Source organism: Vulpes vulpes, chromosome 5 (genome assembly GCF_048418805.1).
Source record: "Vulpes vulpes isolate BD-2025 chromosome 5, VulVul3, whole genome shotgun sequence".
Taxonomy (NCBI): Eukaryota; Metazoa; Chordata; class Mammalia; order Carnivora; family Canidae; genus Vulpes; species Vulpes vulpes.
In genome coordinates, this window is record NC_132784.1 from 123,515,149 (window position 1) to 123,531,444 (window position 16,296).

General features: G+C 37.6%; 1 protein-coding gene across 2 annotated transcripts in view; it reads right to left on the minus strand.

Annotated features, from left to right (window-relative positions):
- Positions 1-16,296, minus strand: part of FBXL13 (F-box and leucine rich repeat protein 13) — a 200,828-nt gene that overhangs the window by 51,334 nt on the left and 133,198 nt on the right. For both annotated transcript variants that reach the window (XM_072759903.1, XM_072759902.1), the window contains 5 exons: positions 15,787-15,885; positions 15,122-15,239; positions 14,866-15,025; positions 8,358-8,477; positions 7,410-7,536 (listed from right to left, as the gene is read on the minus strand). In XM_072759903.1, coding sequence (XP_072616004.1) covers positions 7,410-7,536; positions 8,358-8,477; positions 14,866-15,025; positions 15,122-15,239; positions 15,787-15,885 — 624 coding nt within the window. The remainder of the gene's footprint in view (positions 1-7,409; positions 7,537-8,357; positions 8,478-14,865; positions 15,026-15,121; positions 15,240-15,786; positions 15,886-16,296) is intronic.

A 16,296-nucleotide genomic window follows, 5' to 3' on the forward strand; every position in this document is an offset into this window, starting at 1 on the left:
TGCCTCTCTCTCTCTCTGTGACTATCATAAATAAATAAAAAATTTAAAAAAAAATTTAAAAAACAAAACAAAACAAAACAAAAAAAAACATTGAAACCATATGCCAACATTCAATCAGAATTTTTTTCAATTCAATTTGAAAGTATTTTGCGTTCTACCCGTGATTCAAGAGGTATTATTACTGTGAGGCCATCTAAATAGATAACACCTCTCTGGAGAACTATGCTATAGTGTGACAGAAATAAGATATGGTATATTAGGAACTAGAAAAAAAAAGGAACTAGAGAATTCTTACCTATTGAGAAAAAATGTTGAGAGACATTAGTGTCACCCTGCGATTTATGTTTTCTTAAGAAAGAATGCATCAATAAAATAAAACCCATTGATACTGTCTTGGAGTGACCTAGACTGAGAAGTGTGATTTTTTTTTAAAGATTTTATTTATTTATTCATGAGAAACACACCCAGGGATCCCAAGAAGTATGATTTTTTTATAATTATGGAGAGCAGGACCAGTGTTTATTATAAAATTATTTCAAAAAATTTAACAAGGCACTATTCTCTTATGCCAAGATGTTTTCACTATGTTACGATCATCAGGGTTTACTTGCTCAGCATCTCCCTACTTAGGCACGTGAAGAAGAGAAGGAGGCACATCCCAGGCAGGAAGTGCAACATGTATAAAGGTCCTGAGGTAGGAAAGATTTTGACTTGTTTGCGGAGCTAAAAGAAGGCAGTGGGGCTGAAGGAGAGGAAATGAGGAAAGGAGGAGCATGAGATATCGGGACGGTAGGCAGGGATCTGTTTAATTAATAGTAAATATTCTTTCAAATTTTAGTCCTTCCCTGACTTAGCTTCCATGTTTTATTAGACACTGTTGGATATTCCTCAGTCCTCCTCGCATGACTACACTCACCTGGTTCTCTTACAATCTTTCTCACCTTCTTTCTTTATTCTCCTTTATGGATTCATCTTATTCCCACTCCTTAAATATTGGTATTCTATTGTGTTCTTCCTGGGTGCACATTTCTCTTCGCTTCCCACACTCTCTGAGGATCTTGGCCACATTCACATCTCCATGCTAATGACTCCTATGAATCTCCCTTCAAGATGTCTCTCCCACACCTTTGGCTGAACGTGCTATACATTCTATGTGTATAAAAGTGAAATCAGCTTGCCCTCAACACCAGTTATCTCTTTTTCAAGGGAGGACCGTCAGCTACCCAAAGTCAGATTTTTGGAATCATCGTTATCCTTCCACCTTCATGCCAGGTCCTGATCTCCCACAACTAATCAATCTGCAGGTTCTTTCGGTGGTATGTCCAAAGGTATGTTCCTTTCTTACTATCTCTGGCCTCTACCTGGTTCACAAATTCATCATGTGTTTCTTTAGCTACTAAAAGACCTCCCACTGGGCTCCCTGCCTTTAGTCTTTCTCTCCTCCAATCTGTCCCCCAGGGAACAACTCAAATAATCTATCTAAAATGGGAAGCTAACTATGATTGTGACTTCCCTACTACGTGCTGGCTAGTCATCCACTGGTTCAAGTCCAAGCTCCTTGGCACAGTATGGAATTCCTCAGTGACATCTCCTTTTCATAGTATATTTTAGTCATATCAAGCTACCTAGAGTCCCTTGTTCATAGAGTTCATTCGCATGCTTGCATGCGGAGCAGGCTGAGCTAAGAGTCCCCTTCCTCTCTTCTTCCAACACTATACTTGCCACACCATATTTAAATTACCCTTACTTACCCTTCCAAACTGGACTGCAGAGAACAGATCCTGTTCACATTTGGTAACCCTATAGCTCAGCATTTGTTCCTTCATTCAGTGAGTATTTATCAAGTGTCTACTACCCCAAGGGTTCAGGGAAAACAGCAATAAAGAAAACAGTCTTCATGGATCTCACATCCTAGTGAGGGGGCTCCAGGAGATTGCCAACATACAGGCACTCAAGATATGGTACTCATAATTAAAGATTTCGAACATCAGGCAAATGAAAGAGTCCTAAACCACTGTTTAAGCACACTGTCTGGAACATTGCTCTGACTCATTTTTCCTTCTAACAGCAAACATGGCAGTGACTAAGACAACGTAAGCAATGGACTGAATTGCCCTAACTGTGGGTATGTGGTCTCGGTAGGTGCTAATTCTCCTTAACTAGAAGAAAATATTTTCCCACATACATGGAGATACAACCTCATATTCAAACAATCCTTCAGGGTAGCAAGGGAATAATTAACATCCTATTTAATTAGACATTTAAAAAAGCTGTAAGAGATTAAAGACTTTTACAGATACTTTAAGATACCATCACAGTAGGGGTGCCTGGGTGGCATAGTCGGTTGGGCATTCCACTCTTGGTTTTGGCTCAGGTCTGATCTCCAGGTTGTGAGATCCAGCCCCGCATGGAGCCCTGCATCGAGCCCCCATGAGGCTCCAGGCAGTGTGGAGTCTGCTGAGTTTCTGTCTCTCTCTTTCTCTCCATCTGCCCTCCCTCCACCTGACTCATTCTCTCTAAAATAAATAAGTCTTTTAAAAAAAAATTACACCATCACATTAGTAAGCTATTTCTTTCACTAGTAAACCCTGTCCTCTTTATATCGGAAGAGGAAAACTGATGTATTTCCTCATTCTCTGAAATGTAATTACCAGATAACTTCTTAAACAAGAACTTCTTAAACATAACTTCTTAAACTTCTTGAACTTTTATTCATGGATGATGCATTATTCACTATTTTCTAATTATTATAAGATATGTATACAGTTTGAAATAACTGTGTTCTCCTCTTTCGTCCCCCATTTTAATTAGCTTTTTTACTTAAACATCTAAGTTTCTAACTATATGTGTTTTTGCTTTTGCTGATTAACTTCCTCATGAGTTTCCATGATTTTCAGAATGCAACACTGCTTCACTCTCTGCAAACCTAAAAAGCTCTTCTACCTCTGAGGAGTGAATTTCGGTGATTTCTCTGAGTATTTTCTGAGCTCTCTACAACTCTATAAAGCTGTATTACAGGTGACTCAAATGAACAGCAAACCTGCTCCTCCCACTGTGGAAAGGACATAGTTCAGTAAGGGACACCACCATTTATACAGATGCTCAAGCCAAAAATCTGGCATCATCCTTGATTCCCTAACTCTCTTCTTTATCCCCACAGTCTATTTCTATCTCCTGTTGATTCTTTTTCCTCAGTGCCTCCCAAATCTGCAGACTTTGCTCCAGCCCTATTACTGTCTCCCTCCCTCTAGCCTTAATGCCAATGCTCATAACTGGATTACTGCTTTAGTTCATCTAGTTCATGAACTATTCATCTATTATTCCTATATCTATCCAGCAGATAGAGTCATCTTTAAACCATGTCTATTTGACCTTATTACAGCGTAGTTGACAATACTGAATGCCCCTCTGTTGCCAAAAGAGCAGAGAACAAATTCCTCGATGTGGCTTCCACACCCATCATGAGCTAGTCTCTCTGTTTCTTAAGTATCATCTCTCACCATTCTCCTCATGATCAAGCCATACCCAAATGTGCAGATTTCCTTGAGGCCACCATACTTTTAAACCTCTATTTATTTAGAGGTCTTTATTCAGGTGTTTCTTTAGCTCAGCGCATACCCCTCTTTCTCTCTTGGAAAAGGTCTTCTCTGACTCTGAGCAAGGTTATTTCCCACACCCACCATGGTTTGTAACCACTTGCCCCATGCCCCATGGCTCCCTGAGGAGCCATGTCTGTTTTCTTCATTCCAGCATCCCCAGCAGAGTACGAAGTAGTCAGAACACAGATTTGTTAACTAAATGAGTAGTATGATTCTAACTGAAAACTCATTATTTAAAAGAACTGAGAGTGAACGTAATCATTAAAAAATGTAAGAAACTTTTTTCCCCATAGGCACAAGTGGTCACATTTGATCCCTAGTGAATATCTGCAACATTCCAGAGTTTAAATCCCAAATGTTAAGTCTCTAGTCAGATTTGCACTTCATCAGAACTACAATCCAGACTGGGGTTTAGCTGCCCAAATTGATATCTGAGCTGACTCATTTTATTTTGACTGTTTGAAATTAGCTTCCACAGCTGTTGTAGTACTGCATTGTCAATCATTTGCCTTTTAGATCAGAATTTAACCAATTTGGAGGAAGAAAACAACAACCTGCAGAGGACTTATTTTTCAATGTTTTAGCAGAACATAACTACCATTCTCCCCATAGATATCCCTTTAGAGCTCTCTCAGATTGTGTATATTCTTTACAAGAAAAAAAAAATGTGAATGGGACTTGAGGCTATATCCTAAGTTTTTAACTTGTCCTCAGTAGATAAACTTTAGGGATCCCTGGGTGGCGCAGCGGTTTGGCGCCTGCCTTTGGCCCAGGGCGCGATCCTGGAAACCCGGGATCAAATCCCACGTCAGGCTCCCACGTCGGGCTCCCGGTGCATGGAGCCTGCTTCTCCCTCTGCCTGTGTCTCTGCCTCTCTCTCTCTCTGTGTGTGTGTGTGTGTGTGTGTGTGACTATCATAAATAAATAAAAATAAAGTAGATAAAACTTTAAATATGGTCTTTGAAAATAAAAACTGAGCTTTCCCCAAATGCTAAAAAGTAGGATAAGGCATTTAAGTTTCCCCGCTTTTATTCCACAAATGTTCACCAGACACTCTGGGCTTGTGATGAGTGCTCTGGTGGGATCATATTTTGATGTGTTTTATACTGTGCTTTGATCCTCTACCTCTTGTTACCTCATGACGCTTCTAACAACAGCTGGACATCTATGTGTCAGGAAAGGTTTTTACAGAAGAACACAGGAGAATAAAAAAACAGGTCTTTAAGCTTTAAATTTGAAATCATGAAAGACTTGAGACATAATATTTTTCAAACCATATAATCAGTTGGAACATTTTTTTCTATTCCTAGATTAGATAGTCTATGTCAAGAGAAAAGAAGAGCAAAACAGAGAACAAGGGGGAGGAACAGAAGGGGAAGGATAAGAGAAGGGAGGGAGCAGGGAAGGGGAGAAGAAGTGGGAGGAAAGAGTAGGAAAGGGGGGAGCTAGAGGGAAGCAAAGAATGAAGTGCTGGGGGATCCCTCATTCAGGGCCCTGTTCTAGACCTCCCTGGACTCTATCTGGAGAGAAGGTTGGAACCTCCTGATAGGTTTGGGGACTAGTGAATGGGAGTCCATTCTACCTTTCCCTGGTAGGGTTGTGAAAAGCAAGAAGGCATCAGAGGTTTCCTGTGCTTGCTGTTGTATCAGCTAAGATCTAAAGAAGAAAACAGAAATAACTCTGCATAAAACTGAGGACATTTCATTGACAGGGAATGGCTACATTTGTGGCAGAGAAAAGAAGCCAAATAGGATGACAAATCTAGAGACGTGAACAGCCACAGGAAGCCACTACTCCCCCTACGCAGGAAGACCAATGAGAAGAGATGATGTTTTTAGACCCCAGGGGCCAAGGTCACCAAGAAAGCTGGAACCACAGGAGGCCTGATTGGACGGAGAAGATTATAAAGGAAATGTAGCTGATGGTGATGATGAAAAGAAAGGTGGAGGTAAACTCTGGCCTCTTCCCCTTCTTAACCTCCAACTGCTCACAAATTCCTCACAAGGACATGACTCAGCCACTCTGTTGCTGGGTGAAAGAAGGGTGAGGCTTGGGCCTGAAGGCAAATGCACCCAGAGGTAAGAGCAGGAAAATGTCTGCAGGGCATGTCTAGGACTATGGACCTAAAACAGCCTCAGATTCCCCCAGCATGACCTGGAGGGGCACAGAGCAAGGCATACATGACAAAGGAGCCTGAAGATTTAAAGGAACTTTGGAACTGGGACAAGGAAGACACATCAGGGATCTAACTAAACAGGAAACCACAGACATCCCAGTGGATTCCAGCTTGGACAGAAGACAACATTGACAAGATCAGACTTGCCTCCATCATAATGAGTTGACTACATGTAGCTGCCCCCACCCCACTTGTACCATACATAGATGACACTACCAAGGAAAGGGAGAGGAAATCATCTAGCAGAATGGAGACCGAATCAAAATTCACTCTTAGATAAAGGAAAGAACCAAGACCAATAAACAGGTACAGTCTTACATCTAACAGAGCCCACTAAATGTCAGGAAAGAATGGACACAGCACAGATATCAGTAATGCAGTGAGAAATGAAGAGAAATAGGTCATGTTAAAGGATGTGCTGGGGCTGTGGTCTCACAGGTGATATTTGATGAGCTTGAGGGATAAATAGGGATTTAGCAAGCAGATGGGAGATCCTCACCTCTATTGTCTTCCTATATTCATTCCAATGCACTGATTTTCTTTTTAATATTTTATTTATTTATTCATGAGGGACAGAGAAAGGCAGAGACACAGGCAGAGAGAGAAGCAAGCTCCATGCAGGGAGCTCAGTTTGGGACTTGATCCCAGACCCCAGGACCATGCCCTGAGCCAAAGACAGATGCCCAACCACTGAGCCACTCAGGCATCCCAATGCACTGATTTTCAAGAGAAGCCAATACATTCTTTTTCTAACTACAGCCCATTAAAGTCTTTTTGAAACCTGGCAAATCTTTCCAGGTTTATCTTCCTTTTGATTAGTAAGTGGAGCAGTGCCGGAATGATAGGATGAGTGTGAACTCAGTTCCAACTCTCATGTATATCAGCCGTTTGCAGGAAATGAGTTTCTTTTTTTTTTTTTTTTTTTAAGATTTATTTATTTATTTTAGAGAGAGAGAGCATGGGGGAGGGGCAGAGGGAGAAGGAGAGAGAGTCCCAGGGACACTATGTTCTGAGCACAGACCCTGACAAGTGACTCTATCTCAGGACCCAGAGATCACAAGCTGAGCCAAACCAAGAGTCCAACACTTAACTGACTGAGCCACCCAGGTACCCCAGGCAGTGTTTATATGTTGGCAAATTGAAATAAAAAAGAAAATATAAAATTTAAAATGAATAAATAAAATGTATCCTTTTATAGATTTGATGAGGCCATTTTTAGACTTCAGTTTTGAACTAAAGAGTGAGATCTTAAGGCACTCAGCTAGTCTTACTGAATGTTCAGTCCATAAGAAAAACATACATAAGCCAACTGGAATATATTATTTCCACATTACCAAACTTCTATAATGAAACAGATTTCAGGTCTATCATGTAACATTCCAACCTGTCAGGACTTTGCTCAAAATACTGAGTTTACCATTTTATAAGCAGAGAAACAAGACCATTGATTTACAAATAACCTCAACTATCACTATTCCAGAAACAATATTCCTAATCTTACATAATAATTTATGTAATCTAATAATTTAGGAAATAAAAATAATTGATGTTCTCTTCATTGTTTACAAAATGAAAAATGATTATATTCCTGAAAACAATAAAAGTCATTGAACTAATTTGAAAATTTTCTTTACCTCATTAGAGATGTTTGTTCCAGAGAGATCTACCGATACCAAGGAAAAGATGTATACAATATGTTCAATTCCTAAGTCAGTCAAATATTCACAATTTCGTAAACTCAAGTAGTTTAAATTAGAGCACCTGAAAGAGAGTACGAAGAATTAATTTTAGCTTTTAATCACAGTGTCAGTAGTAATTTCAGACAGTAATCAAAACTGAGAGAAGCAAATTGTATTGAGGCAAGGACTTTCTTTTCCTCAAAATGAAAGTAAACTTAAAAGTGGAAAATAATTTGGCATTACAAAGTAGGATGAATTGGAGGTGGATTATGATATATTATTATATATGTAACATATACTATACATATTATATCTGTGGTTTCATTTCATATTGCAGCTTCTAATAAGAAAAAATACTTCATACATACAAAAAAACTATCATATAAGTAGGACGAATGACCACTAAAAGTGGAAGGTCAAATTTCTCACTTATCCCTTACTAGTTTGCTACAGGAATTGGCTCTTACTATACACAAGATCTCTGACAAGTAAGGAGGATCAAGAACAAACCCACCAGCTAGAACATCCATTGGGAGAGTAAAGGTTTACATAGATAGAGATAATGTCCTTGAAAAGTGCAGAGAAGTCACTCACGTCTAGATAGTGACAGCTTCATTAATGACTCCCTCTCAAACATTGTCAAATGTGAAATTAATGAGAAACGTCTCAGTTATGATCAAAAGACTAGTCTACAACTCCAGTGTTTTTTATTTTCATCTCAGTTATGATCAAAAGACTAGTCTACAACTCCAGTGTTTTTTATTTTATCTCACTGAGTATTAGACCTGTTTCTTGGTCTCCCAAGAGTTTCCAAAATGGCTCTGAAGGTTTATCTCTGATCTCTGCTTTAGCAGATACACAATTACTAATGATATGATGTAAAATTATATTTTTTTATCATACCGCTCTGATAGTTTCACAATAGAGGCATCACTCAGGTGGATACAGTTACTTAAATTCAGCTCTCTTATCCTTGTGCTCACAGGACCATCAAGAAATTGCTTTAGTCCCACATCACCAATTCTGTAGGAAAGAGGAAAGCTTTACATGTGACTTTATATGTAAATCTATAGAGTACTACTTAAATAATAGTTACTACATTCAATATGTTCTAAAATAGCATGGTAATATCTTTATACTGGCATTGTGTTGATATTTTAAAACCAAATTTGGTTATATAACTTTTAGTGTTATAGGAAAAGTATAAGTAATAGTAATGGGAGAAATACTAATTAAAATGTTCTTCCTGTCTACTGCTTATTCAATTTGATGGCATAATTATTAGAATTATTAACAAGACAGATGGTTCTTAAGGTCTCTTTCTCTTGGGTTAAAATGTGATCCAGTTAAGGAGTTCCTGATGCAGTCTCTCCTGCAAGAGCAAAACACCCAAACTTAGGAAAGAGAGAAAACCAAGACTAACAGGCAAACTACTGCCAGAATAGTGGAGGAATTTTCACGAAATACAAGGTCAAGTTAGCTGGACTGTAAATCTAATGAATGTGGATTTTTTTTCTGCTGAAGTACAGAAAACCTGGATGAAGACCTTGACCTCAGTCTTCCCACATTTTCTACCCCTAATTCAGAGACATCTCCATCCCCTGCCCCAACCATGCTTTATAGTTGCCTGGAGATCTGTTTGGCCCATCCATTCCTTGTCTTCCATTGGGAGTTTTATTTCTAATTCCATGTGGAGACCACCAGCTCTTTCTAAAAAGCATTTCAGTAAATAAAGCACAACAGGAGATGGCACATTGCATCCTAAGAGGGGTGGCTTTCACACAGCACAACCCCACAAGTAGGTGTACTGATGGGAAGAACCTTGGGAGCAATATATGTTGACTGCTGACAGCTTTTATACCCCGTATTTGGGCAAATTTACAAAGAACTGCGAAGTACGGACAGAAGGTGAATGGGCCTGTTTAAGCTGCATGGGCCATATTAAGTGGATACTTCCTGTGTCCATCAACTCACCTTCCATCTGTACTAGGACAGGAAGACGGTGGCAGCACGTGGGAAAGCAGTTAAGGGTCTGGTGGGTGGATGGGTGAGGGAATAGGAGGAGAAAAGGGAGAAAGAGAGTACAAACACAACTGATCGACTTATCTATTGGCAAATACGAGGGCTGGAGTAGTCACTGAGAGATCTTTTTACTAACCAGAAAATAAATACAGCATAGGATTTGTAAGACTTGAGAAAGCATACCTTTGAAAATGATTTTTGAAAGAAAATACAAAAACTTTAGAACATATTAAACAGTGTAAACAAACAGTAGGAATTAATAAGTGACCTGGCTATACCAAAAATATTCTAAGATGCATTCTAAGATGAAAAGGCAGTGACCTGAGATAAGACAGATGGCAAACATAGCAGTGTTTTTCTATATATCTTGATTTTTCAAGATATGTCCTCTAAGGAAAGAGAAACAAAAGCAAAAATAAACTATTGAGGGACTAGATCAAAACGAAACCTTTTGCATGGCAAAAGAAGCCAACAAGATAAAACAGCAACTTACTGAATGGCAGAAGGTATTTGCAAGTTACATCTGATAAGGGATTAGTATCCAGAATATATAAAGATCTTATAAAAGTTGGCCCCTGGTGACAGGGTCTGGAGAAGGGGCAGTGGGCACCATGCCAAGCCACAAAGGTGGCAGGAAGGAGCCCCTGAAGCAGCCCAAGAAGCAGGCCACGGAGATGGACAAGGAAGATGAGGCATTCAAGCAGATACAGAAAGAGAAGCAGAAGGAATTGAGGAGCTAAAAGCAAAGGCCACAGGGAAGGGCCCCTCGCCACAGTTGGAATTAAGAAATCTGGCAAAAAGTAAGCTCTTCCTTGTGCCTGAGGCAATGGTGATCCTTATCTCCATTCCTGTTTAAACATCTGTATACTGTCCTCAAATTACTAAATTGTACACCTGAAACTAATGTAACCTACAGCTAGAATAAAGTGTTGTCTTAGATCCTGTTGTACATTTAAGAATGAACTTTTGGAAAAAGATAAAAAATCAATCGATCATAAAAAAAAAAAAGCTTATACAAGTCAACACCAAAAAAAACAAATAATCCAATTGAGATAGAGGACCTGAAGAGACATTTTTCCAAAGATTTACAGATGGCTAACAGACACACAAAAAGATGCTCAATGTCACTTTTCACCAGGGAAATGCAAATCAAAACTACGATGAAATATCACCTCATACCTGTTAGTGTCTAGTAGCAAAAAGACAAGAAATAGTGAGTATTGGTGAGGATGTGGAGAAAAAGGAATACTTGTACACTATTGATGGGAATATAAATTGTGCAGCCACCTTGAAAAACAGTATGGAGACTCCTAAAAAAATTAAAAATAGGACTACCATATGATCCAGCAATTGCACTATTGGATATTTACCCACAGAAAATGAAAACATTAATTCAAAAAATATATATCAACCCCATGTTTACTGCAGCATAATTTACAATAGCCAAGATATGGAAGCAATCTAAGTGTCCATCAATAGATGAACGGATAAAGAAAATGTTGTATGTATATACATATATATTATGCATATATACACACATTATACAATATACACAATGGAATATTATGCAGCCATAAAAAGAATGAGATCATGCCATTTGAGACAAAATGGGTGGACCTAGAGGGACCTAAGTGAAATAAATCATACAAAAACAAAACCATATAATTCCATTCATAAATAAAATCTAAAAAAACATATGATTCCACTTATAAGTGAAATTTTAAGCAAAAGAGAAGAAAACCAAATGAATAAACAAACAAAAAGCTGAATCAGGGGATCCCTGGGTGGCCCAGCGGTTTAGCGCCTGCCTTTGGCCCAGGGCGCTATGCTGGAGTCCCAGGATTGAGTCCCACATCAGGCTCCTGGCATGGAGCCTGCTTCTCCCTCCTCCTGTGTCTCTGCCATTCTCTCTCTCTATGTCTGTCATAAATAAATAAATCTTAAAAAAAAAAAAAAAGTTGAATCAGACCTATAAATACAGAAGACAAATGGATGGTTGCCAGAGGTAGAGAGTTGGGAGGATGAGCTAAACGGGTGAAGAGGAGATACAGGCTTCCAGTTATGGAATGAATAAGTCATGAGAATAAAAGGCACAGCATAAGGAATACAGTTAATGATATTGTAATAATGGTGTAAAGGGACAGATGGTAGCTATATACAGATAGTGAGCACAGCATAAAGTATAAATTTGTCAAATCACTAAGTTGTACACCTGAAACTAATGTAACACTGTGTGTCAACTATACTCAAATTAATAAAGAAAAAAAGAATAGATGGCAAAGAAACTAAAAATTCAATGATAAGTATAATAACCTAATTTAAGTCATCAGAACCAAAACTGACCCTTTTAGAAAACTGAATTAATATGTAGAAGGCATATTTGAAAAGTTCCTTTGAAATGCAGAAGGGTAAAGAATTAAAAATAAATGAGATAAAAAAAAATAAAAAATAAAAATAAAAATAAATGAGATCAAAAATGAAGAACTACGATTCAGTCTTTAAATAAAGAGGATTCTTGAGAGAGATAACAATAAATAAAGCAATAATCAGAGACATATAAAAGCCTTTAAAATAGCAAAAGAGGGCAGCTCCGGTGGCTCAGCGGTTTAGCGCCACCTTCGGCCCAGAGCCTGATCCTGGAGATCCAGGATCGAGTCCCATGTCAGGCTCCCTGCATGGAGCCTGCTTCTCCCTCTGCCTGTATCTCTGCCTTTCTCTCTCACTCTGTATCTCTCATGAGTAAATAAAATTAAATCTTCAAAAAAGAATAAAAATAAAATAGCAAAACATACTCCATACATTAAAAAAGAGAAAGTAAATAAAAACAAAAGGTAAAAAGTACAAATAGTAGAGACACAGAACCCAAAGAAGTCCTAATATATTAGTTTTATAATAATTTATAATAATATAAATCAGTTGAAAATATCTCCTATTAAAAGATAAGAGATTGTCAAATTGGTTTAACAAATAACTCTAAATTATAAGTAGTCTAGGAGAAACACATTTAAAATAAAATGACAATACAACAAAAAAAAATTGCAGGGGTGCCTGGGTAGCTCAGTTGGTTAAGCATCTGCCTTTGGCTCAGGTCATGACCCTGGGGTCCTGGGATCAAGATCCAAGTTGGACTCCCTGCCCAGTGGCTCTTATTTCTCCCTCTCCCTTGCTCCTGTCTCCTGTTCATGCTCTCTCTCTCAAATAAATAAATAATTAAATAAATAAAATATTTTTAAAATTTGCAAAGATGTATATATAATTTTATATTATAATCCAGGAGGCATCAAAAGTCAACAGAAAAGGATTATTCAGTTAATGTTCCCAGTTATTTGGTTAATGTAGTTAATCCCAAATCTGGCTGTGCATCAAAAGCGTCTGTGTTGTTTAAAAAAAAAAAAAATACAGGGGATCCCTGGGCGGCTCAGAGGTTTGGCGCCTACCTTTGGCCCAGGGCGCGATCCTGGAGTCCCGGGATCGAGTCCCACATTGGGCTCCCGGCATGGAGCCTGCTTCTCCCTCTGCCTATGTCTCTGCCTCTCTCTCTCTCTATGTCTATCATAAATAAATAAATAAATAAATAAATAAATAAATAAATAAATCTTTTTTAAAAAAGACTATCCTTTAAAAAAAAAATACTGAATCTGGGATTCCATTCCTAAATATTCAAATTCAGTAGCTCTAGGGTAGGGTTTAGGTATTTGTAATTTTATTCAGCTCCTCCAGTGATTCTGATACCCTGGAATTTTTACTTTTAAAACATGTATATGTTTTTAACTTACCTTTTCATTTCTGGTTTTTAATTTAATAGCATTATAGTAAGAGAAATAGAGTTTGTTGATACCTATAATTTAAAAGTTGTTGAAACTCGCTTTAAAACTTCATGCATAGTCCATTTTAAAAAGGACTGATGTGTGATTGAGGGAAATGTATATTCTCTGACTCTCAAAGTTACTGTTTAGGCTTATCTCTTATAGATGAGTTTTTAAAAATCTAATCTGAAACTTTTATACTAAACTTTCTCTGTCTTTTTATCCTATGATATACTCTCATATTTTATTTTTTATCTTTTTTTTTTTTTTTTTACTCTGCTATCATGAAAGGAATTATCTTCCATCTCTGTACTTTTCTCCTCAGTGAGTTCTAATCTGCTATCTGGAAATCCATTGAGTTTATTTCAATAACTCTTATATTTTGTATTTTTTAAAGTTGTTTTTTTTAAATATATATTTTATCATATTTTGTTGCCTGCTAATGTTTCTGATTTCATTAATTTCTTCAGATATTTCATACACATTTGCTTGATATCCTATGCCTGATAACTCCAATATCTGAATTATTTGAAGGTCAAATTTATTTTGCTGTTTCTGGTGACTCTTTTTCATGGTGTCTCATGTCTTCATACATGTAACAATTTTTAATTGTGAGCAGCTATATTTTATTCTTAATCTGAGGAATCCTAGAGGCCTAAATAGAAAATGCTCTCCTCCGGGGAAGCATTGAGTTAACTTCTTGCAGGAGCCTGGGCAATGGTGACATAAACATCTATGGTCAGAGCAGCGATACCTTTTATGTTTGCTTGCTATTCATTATTCATTTCAGAGAATGTTTGTTCCACCTTGAGAGGGTGGTGCAGAATCAGGATATTAGATATTAGATCTTTCTCTTACTCTTTGTGGGTTCAGCAATGTATTTAAAGTATGTTTCATCAAGGATATAAATTGTGGCAAAGAGTCATTTGAAATGTTTTGTCAACTATGGAAGTAGAAAACCTCCATTTATTTTTTTTAATATTTTATTTATTTATTCATGAGAGACACAGAGAGCGAGAGAGGCAGAGACACAGGCAGAGGGAGAAGCAGGCTCCATGCAGGGAGCCCGATGTGGGACTCGATCCTGGGTCTCCAGGACCCTGCTCTGGGCCGAAAGCAGGCACCAAACCGCTGAGCCACCCAGGGATCCCCACCTCCATTTATTTTAAAAGTAGTTAATCTGTAGAAACTTGAGTGAAATATGAGGATGAAATTCAACTTTTATTTTATTAAGAATTTGTCATCTGTTCATCTGTTAGGGAATCCACATGAGGAAAAATCTAACCAGTACTCAAGAGGAAACCCTTCAGTAAGATTGGCTCCTCCTAAGCAGCTAACAAAGCCCATCTGGGAAAAGGCCTGTTAACTGAACTAGCCATGAGAACCCTCACTAGGAAAAGTAGCCCTTAAGTGTTCCTGGGAATTCATTTAATCTTTTAAGGGCCCATGATTCCACATGGGTGCCCCTTCTTGGTGTTGCCACAGACTTTCATGTTTACTGACCAGTGAGCATCTTGAGGAGAGGGTCTTGCACATTCTAGATAATTAATATTTCTTGAATATATAACTGAGTGACTCATTACCTTATACAATTTGCCAAATTCAACACAGTTAGTTGCTTCAAAGGTGAAAGCGACTTAAGGCTACCATCTGTTATTCTCTTGCAGTCTACCATGTAAATGTGATTGATGTTTGGATAATTCTTTATATATTTGAAGCATGCATCAGTAATCCTTTTATTTCCTGTTTTAAAACAAACAGAAGACAAGTATTGTATTTGTAATTCCCCAAGAATAAAATTAAACATTAATCCTGAACCCCATTTTTAATCTCACAGACCTTCAAATCGGATCTTTCTGAGGTTACAAGTTGAAAGAGCTTTAAAAGCACAATCAGAGATATGTGGTGCACCAATGAAAACTATTGACGTAATACGAGTGCACTTTTCAGCTAACACCTTTAGAAGAAAAAAAGATGATTAAATTTACCACTGTGTATAGAACAAGCTTAGCAAAGTACTGAGGTTATTTATTTTTCTCAATATTTTCAGAAGCAGACATATTAACTATTAAATTTTCCTAATTTCAAAGACAATGGAACTTTTATTTAATATATTTGAGTACAGTTACATTTGAGTAATGGAGAGGAATCAGAATTAAATCATGTTATGAAGTTGAGGGACAACATGAGAAAATGGAATGCTGAAAAATATCACTACATTTAGAAGTTTGACGTGTAAAACTAAAAGTTTATGCTTAGGCTACAGTATCTCTGAAACAAAAATATCCTAATTGTGAAACAAAGGTTCTTTTAGGGTGTGTAAGGATTCAAATGTTCAAATGTGTGTGTGTGGGGGGGGTGTGGGTCTGTAAATTTTTAATGATTTTCTTACTATAAAAACAACTAAATTAAAAATCCCATTCATACTTTTCAGTAATTCACACCACTAAAAAATGTGCCCATCTATTAGGACTGAGAATAAAATGTACTTTGCAACTACCTACTTTTACACAGTTGTCCGTCAGAGTTGGCATGTCGTTGATGGTCAGATGCATAATTCCGGTGCAACTGTTTGCAATGTTCCTGAAGCCTTGGACTGAAATCTGAATTGTACAGAGTACATGAAAATGATGGGAGAACCCATTAGCATGACACCTAATAAAACCCTAAGAAGTTATAACCAAAGGTATGTCATGATTTTGCTACTATATTTTAAAACTGAAACCATAAAATATGGCAGACGTAAGAAGGAAAGAATCTAGCCTTTTCTTCTTTAATACTTAATTTCTTACATGTATGTTTTGTGAAATGATCACCACAATAAGTCTAGCTAACTTATTGTTTAATTTCTTATTGAGGCAATATTCACATAACACAAATTAATCACTTAAATGGGCCATTAACCATTCATAGTTTGATGCAACCACAACCTCTATCTAGTCCCAATACATTTTTATCACTCCTAAAAGACACCTAATCTATTAGGTAGTTTCTTCTTACACACGCCTTCTCCC